The sequence below is a fragment of the Myotis brandtii genome, unplaced genomic scaffold (assembly GCF_000412655.1).
Source record: "Myotis brandtii unplaced genomic scaffold, ASM41265v1 scaffold162, whole genome shotgun sequence".
In the NCBI taxonomy this organism is placed as follows: domain Eukaryota; kingdom Metazoa; phylum Chordata; class Mammalia; order Chiroptera; family Vespertilionidae; genus Myotis; species Myotis brandtii.
Genome location: NW_005355923.1, coordinates 1,540,577 through 1,548,307, shown reverse-complemented (window position 1 = coordinate 1,548,307; position 7,731 = coordinate 1,540,577). Strand labels below are relative to the sequence as shown.

Sequence of the window (7,731 nt, the reverse complement as noted above, 5' to 3'; positions counted from 1 at the left end):
TATAAGATTACTTTTTGAAAAGGAAGACAACTTATCTGGAAGAAATTTATAGCTGAAAACGTTGTTCATTAAAAAGCATGGTTACCCTGAAAAGACTCTTAAAATTGCCAGTACTTTCATAGGCCCCCAACAATTCACAAAGGAGCAACTTTTAGGCTCTAGAGCAGCCGTAGGCAAACTACGGCCCGCTTGAAATGAATAAAACTAAAAAAAAAAAAAAAAGACCGTACCCTTTTATGTAATGATGTTTACTTTGAATTTATATTAGTTCACACACACACTCCATCCATGCTTTTGTTCTGGCCCTCCGGTCCAGTTTAAGAACCCATTGTGGCCCTCGAGTCAAAAAGTTTGCCCACCCCTGCTCTAGAGTCTAGCCTCTTAGTTACCTACATAATTTTTTTTTTTAATCTAAACAGTAATTTGTGCTAGATCACAACCAAGGCATCTGAATGTAATGGCCAAAAGCAAATTTTGCATGCATTTCAGGTAGACTTCTTTTTTCTTTCCTAAGAAAGAGTTTGTAATTTTTCAAATGGTCTTGGACACAAACCTACTGTTCACAAAAAAAATCTTTTGTATGCAAACTCTGTTTCCTTATAATAGTAAACATCCTGGTCTATGCCTAGAAAATAAGGCATGAGTAATTAATTCTTCATTAATTCTTCACTGCAGAGCATAGACAAGTGTTTTCTTTCTAATGCAAACATCTCAAAGTGCACTGTTATTTTTACATCTCATGCATTTACAGTCAGAATTTTCTGAATCTCTACATACTTTTAGTATAAAAGAATGTTTATTCCCAACTACTTACATACCATAATTACTTGAAAAAAAGACAAAGTGAGAGCAGCTACAGAAGTAACAGGATATTTTTCACAAATAAGAATATAATGTACAAAAACTGGCAAACTAGTGATAACTTGTAGTATGAACTCTTATAATAATATTCTCCTTTGGTTTTCAAACTAAGATTTGACAAGTTTAAAGCCCTGTCCTGTGTCCAGCACAGTAGGAAGAAACCAACTCATTTTTAATCTTTTCAAGCACCTAAAACAACTTTGGCAGATCCATAAAAGGTTCAGACCACACAACCAATTTGCCAAATGTACTAGTGGATATGTAATACGAGGAAAGTGCAACATCCAGTGCTTGGCCACGTCACTTCCCGTTGGCAAATGCAGAGTGTAGTCGCTCCACTGCTTCGACACACCATATACTGCTTTCACTTTGCGTCCCTTTTCAGTCCAGCAGATGCTATTATTGGAGTTGCAGTTATATTCTACCCAGTCTTTTGTAAAGTCACCCAGCTGTGGTGGGTCGGCTTCTTCAATATCTATTGTCTTCATCAACTCTGCTCCTTGCACTGCAATATACTGGTCACTTATTTTTCTTACTTCTTTCACCCAAGGGGTTGAATTCTCACTGTCTAATATAATAATAAGTCGAGAACAGAAGGAACCATTCTTTTCTCTCCACCATTCTAAAAGTGTGTCCAGGCGTAGTATGTCTCCACCTATAAACAAAAGAAAATTCAATGAGTAATTTCTGAATACTCTCAATAAGAATACCCTTCTGTCCTAAGTGTATTTTCTTTAAATTTTGGAAATTAAATATGTGAGTAGAAAAACAGAGCCTTCCTTTCAAAGTATTTCCTCAGAAGATTTTTTTTAAAAAAACTTTCAACTTCAGGTTAAAAAAACGACAACCGAAAAAAAAATCATCCTTGTTACATAAAAAAATGGGATATGTTAATTTTGTTAACCAATGTCAACCCAATATATTCAATTAAAAAATTTGTTTAAATGGGATATACTATAATAAATTTAAAAAATTATTTCTCTGGCCAGTTTGAGCATCGGCCTGCAGACCCAAGGGTCTCGGGTTTGATTCCCAAAGGCACATACCTCAGTTGCAGGCTCGATACCCGGCCCCAGTTGGGACCTGATGGAAGGCAATCAATCGATGTCTCTCTCTCACATCCATGTTTCTCTCTCTCTCTCTGTTCCCCTCCTTCCTCCCCTCTATTATCTCTTAAAAAAAAAAAAATCAATGGAAAAATATATCCCTGGGTGAGAATAAATGCAATCTTACTTTAAAAAATTATTTTATAAAGTTAAATTTGTTGAAAAAATTAAAGGAAAGCTTATATTCTTCTACATCAAAAACAGCAAATATGGCTCGTGGTCCAAATCTTGCCCATTACCTGTCCTGGTATAGCTGAGAGCTGAGGATTGATTTTACATGGTTGAAAAAAATAAAAAACAAACAGTATTTTGTGACATGGGAAAATTATATGAAATTTACATTTCATATAATTGTTTCCGTAAATAAACTCATTTGCATTCTGTCTATGGCTGCTTTTTTTTTCCTTTTTAATCTTCATTTGAGGATATTTTCAACTACAGCAGCAGAGCTGAGTGGTTCCAACAACACAGATCTTATGGCCCACAAAGCCAAAAATATGTGGCCCTTTACACAAAAAATTTGCCAATCCTGTTGTGCACCACTGATAAAATAATGTTACCTATCCTCGTACGCAGGTACCTACTAGAGGAAGGAGAAACTCTTCCTCCCTGTACCAAGAATGAATTTAGAATGAATTTATTTTTAAATCAGTTTTATACATGAAAAACAATAAATGATTAAAAATAGTTTACTCAGAAAGCTCTAAAGTAAATAAATCTGACCTACAAACCTATCTTATAGTTAGTAGGCTTTCCATCTGGTTCATTGTGGATAGTTTCTTTTGCATTAACTTTAATTTTTTTTTTTGATTTTTTTAAAATATATTTTATTGACTTTTTACAGAGAGGAAGGGAGAGAGAGAGTTAGAATCGATGAGAAGAGAGAAACATTGATCAGCTGCCTCCTGCACACCTCCTACTGTGGATGTGCCCGCAACCCAGGTACATGCCCCCGACCGGAATCGAACCCGGGACCCTTTAGTCCGCAGGCCGACGCTCTATCCACTGAGCCAAACCGGTTTTGGCTTAACTTTGATTTTTAAATGTTACATTAAAATATTATTTTGATTATTTGGTTTCTGGCACCCTCTTAAATTTCATGGCCAAGACAATTGCCATCTTTACCTCTCCCTAGTCCTGGCTCTGTCTCAACTGTACACTGATACAATCATCTAATTCTAGATATTTATCCTAAGGAAAGAGTAGATATTGGGCAAAAAATTACATATAATGATTTCCTTCCCTTTGCTATCTAAAATAGTGTAAAATATGAAACAACCAGGGGAATGGAAATAAATTATGGTAAAACCTAATGAGGGAAAGGGAACTTTATAGTAAAATGGTATTTATTAAGAAATTTTAATAACGAGAAAATTATCTGTGCAATTAGGATAAAAAGTATGACACAGAAGTGTATCTATAAAAATAACAGCAGAGGTTATTGCTGGGTGTTTGGATTTCAGGTGGTTTTGCTATATTTTTTTATATTTTCCAATTATTTTTTACATTGTGTATGTTACTTTTATAATTAGAAAAATGTTTTAACATGCTACAATACACTTTTAGTTGTAAATTCTCACCTGAGGATATTTTTTCCATTGCTTTTTCAGAAAGAGTGAAAGGAAGGGAAGGAGAGAGAGAGAGAAATATCAATGTGAGAGATACATCAACTGGTTGCCTCCTGCATGCACCCTGATAGGGGGTGGGATATGAACCGACAGCCCAAATACATGCCCTTGACGGGAAATCAAACCCAAGACCCTTTGGTGTGTGGGGGCCAGTGCCCTAACCACTGAACCACACTTCCATAGGGCATACATACTTCCTGAAGATATATATTTTTAAAATGGTGAAATGCTAACTTTTCATTACTGCCAATTCTATTACATTTCTCTAGAGATCAGAGGATAACATAGATTTCGGGAGCTATTATACAAATTCCATCTGCCACAAAACATCACTAATTTGCCTTTTACAACTATTTCAATAACTATTCTTCAGCACATTCTACACTAAGTCTCTTATATATAAGCTCTTTAAATATCAACAAGAGACCTAACGCAGCATTAAAATCTTTTAAACGATGTCTGTCTCTTCTGTTTTGGTTTGCTCTGCTTTCTTCTATGAATTGGAGAAAATTCATTTGGCTTTTGGCCCAGATACAAAGTACTTAACATTTATCTTAGATAACAGCCATCTCATGCAGTTCAAGTAATTGAGAGTGCATTATAAAGGCTTTGTTTGTCTGTGATAAACTACTTTACAGATTATCTACATATTTTTCATTTACAAAGTAGGTAAAAGTAGGTTACAGTTGTTCCTATGGGAAATAATATGATAATAATAATACAAGAATAAACTCTGTGTTTCGAGTACTTACAACTGCAAACCTACTTTTGCCAAACCCAGTATTTCTGTCTCATCACAGCCATCGTTGTTTTGTACCCTCAAGCCACAAAGCAAAAATACCAGGTTCCGTATTAGGAAACCCCATACATGTAAGAGGACTACATATTCTAAGAAATACTGCGAGTAAAGGCATGGGATAAAGGGCAAATACAGATTCTCTTTCTCACAGTGATATTTAGTTCTGGACCTGCTCTTAACATGTTAACGCAAGTAAAGTTATGATGTTTCTATTTTAAAGATTTTTAGACAGTAACAATTACAAAGTTCTCAGAGCTTGGAGCTCGTTGTCACTGGTTTAGATTGGATTACAGCATCTTCTTCAGAGCAGTTTTCAATACTATCTCTGAGGCAGAATCAGCCTTTGAGGGCTGTCTGGGGCAGGCTGGGGCAGGCTGGGGCAGGCTGGGGCAGGCTGGGGCAGGAACCGACTGAAAAGAGGCCTCAGCCTCTGGGCCTGGTTCAGCCTGGTTACCAGCAAGGGGGCCAGATGCCTCAGGCCTTGCGAGTACACAGTTGCTGAATTATGAGGAGGACTGCTATGTCTCTCCATTGTTTTTTGTTTTGTTTTTTTACTTTTTATAATAAAGTCTCTGACATAGAGAGTTACACATTCTGTCTATGGCTGCTTTTCTTATTTGGAACAAATCGTGGCTTATAGATGCATTCCACAATTGTCAACTTATTGGTGACATACTTGAAAAAAATATAAAGATAATATTCCAGAATGCTACTTCTAGACATTTACTTATTATAAACTCCTATTTTAGCATTTTTAACTCTTCAAATTATTCCTGATAGTGAATAAAAATTTAACAAGATAACGCGCGCGCGCACACACACACACACACACACACACACACAATATTTATCTTGGTGTCTATTTACTTTTCCAAGGAAAAGAAAATGCTGATTTAAATACTAGTAAACTGAAAATCTAAAATTTATTTCCAAAGCAATCTTTTAAAAAATACTTGAAATAAACTTTAAGATTAAAAAAAATGTTTATATTAATAAATTCTTCACCTAAACAGCAAGCTTACTTTTAAGATTACTTTCTTATAAAACTTCAAAATAACTAAGGATTTATGCATGACCATCAAAATATGGCTTTCCCCCTATTTAACTTGGAAATAGTTTATTATCATAAGCACTGCATTAATTTTTCAACAAATAATGTTTTTAGGTCTGAAATTCTATTTCTTTAAAGATCTTTTGACTACAACTTTTTCTCTTGTGCTCTGAAGTACACAGAATGCTCCTCTTTACCTGAAATTAAAGTAGCCATAAAGGTTAAAGAGTTGTTTTCTATTTTGAGTTATTAAAAAGGTAAGGTCAGGCCCTAGCTGGTTTGGCTCAGTGGATAGAGCGTCGGCCTGCGGACTGAAGGGTCCCAGGTTTGATTTCGGTGAATGGACATGCCTGGGTAGCAAGTTCGATCCCCAGTGGGGAGCGTTCAGGAGGTGGCCAATTAGTGATTCTCTCTCATCATTGATGTTTCTGTCTCTCTCGCCCTCTCCTTTTCTCTCTGAGGTCAATAAAAATATTTATTTAAAAAAAAGTTAAGGTTAGGAAAATAATTTTATAAATTATATTCAAGTAATTTTAATGTTGACTACCTTCTACATTCTAATGTTTTGAAATGGGCAAACCATGCTAACAAAAACATCTACTTAACCAGAATATGTCATTTCTCTACCTTCACGTTTTTTGTCTTTGGTGGCAACTTGGTACGACGGGAAAAAACATATTCTAGGAGTCAGGCAAATCTGGGCTTGAATCATGATTCCTCACTAATCAATAGTATGAGCAGCCCTAACCGGTTTGACTCAGTGGATAGAGCGTCAGCCTGCGGACTAAAGGGTCCCAGGTTTGATTCCGGTCAAGGGCATGTACCTTGGTTGTGGGCACATCCCCAGTAGGAGGTGTGCAAGAGGCAGCTGATCGATGCTTCTCTCTCATCGATGTTTCTAACTCTCTATCCCTCTCCCTTCCTCTCTGTAAAAAATCAATAAAATATATATATTAAAAAAATAAAATAAATGGCTTCATACACTTGCCACTGTAAATGTAAAAAAAAAAATAGTATGAGCAATAGATAAGTTATGTAACCACTTTTAGCTTTCATTTCATCCTTTGAAAAATTTAAGTGAAACAGTATTTACCTCAAAGGATTTCAAGTGAAGATTATTTCTAATGTGTATGAAATAGCAAGTATAGTAGCTGTGCTTCAAATGTGCCAATAAATAAATGTTAGTTTACCATTACTCCTAGGCACACATTGGATTGTTCAATTATTTATATACAGAAACAAAAACTACAAAAATATTTTTATGATAAAGTCTTGGTTACAAATCTGGTATGAAATTAGTGAGACCATGTGATTTAAAATCATCTCTATTTTAACATGGAGTTTGTTTCCTTCCTTCTAGAGTTCATGTATAGGCAGCTCTGCCTCTGTCTTTCTATAATACTTATGTTTATTATTTTTCTTTGATCTGAGTATCTGTTTCTACTTAGTTTAACTGTTTCATTTTTTGTTTGGGTCCTTGGTATACATGAAAATTATTTTATGAAAAAAAGCAGGATATAATTATACCTAAAATAAGTATTTCTAATCTAAAGTAAGAAAATTACTTTTCCATGATTCATTCATTTTATCCATCTACCAATTACTCAAGGAGCCCCTACTATGTGCCAGGCTCTGTTCCAGGTGCTGAGCAAATAATTCATAAGACAAAGCCCTTGACTTACAGGGTATCTATTCTAGTTGGTGAGAGCAGCAAACACATTTACAAATAATATAGAGAGATCTCATTTCTCACTTGGCAGGGAAATTTAGTATCACCCTTTCATTTTATAGATGAGAGACTGGAAGCCAAGATAAGTTAAGTAACTTGCCTAAAATAACACTATTGCAGCAAATTATGACCAAAACCAAGGTCTTCTGACCTAAGTGCTTTTCCCACCATATCACATCACCTGCTGTTTAAAATTTTGTTGAGCTTTCTAGGATAAATAAAACTCTACATGTGAAAGACTATGAAAGTCAGTATCCATAACATTAAGAGACTTAAAAGTATTAGTCAACTTAATCAGCTTCTGAAAAGTGTTACTGTATTTAATAATTCTCAAAATAATTTAAAGGGAAACTGATTATAAGTATCACATCAAACAGATTTTTTTCTTCCAATAAGAGTAAGACATAATTCTCAAAACCTTTGGAGATTACTAAAATTATGCTATAGCCCTAGCCGGTTTGGCTCAGTGGATAGAGCATCGGCCTGCAGACTCAAGGGTCCCAGGTTCGATTCCGGTCAAGGGCATGTACCTTGGTTGTGGGCACATCCCCAGTAGG

At 35.4% G+C, this 7,731-nt stretch overlaps 1 protein-coding gene across 1 annotated transcript in view; it reads right to left on the bottom strand.

Annotated features, from left to right (window-relative positions):
- Positions 1-409: 409 nt before the first annotated feature.
- TMEM168 (transmembrane protein 168) overlaps positions 410-7,731 on the bottom strand; it is a 27,133-nt gene continuing 19,811 nt past the window's right edge. Inside the window, exon 5 of the mRNA XM_005862268.2 lies at positions 410-1,516. Coding sequence (XP_005862330.1) covers positions 969-1,516 — 548 coding nt within the window. The 3' untranslated portion in view covers positions 410-968. The remainder of the gene's footprint in view (positions 1,517-7,731) is intronic.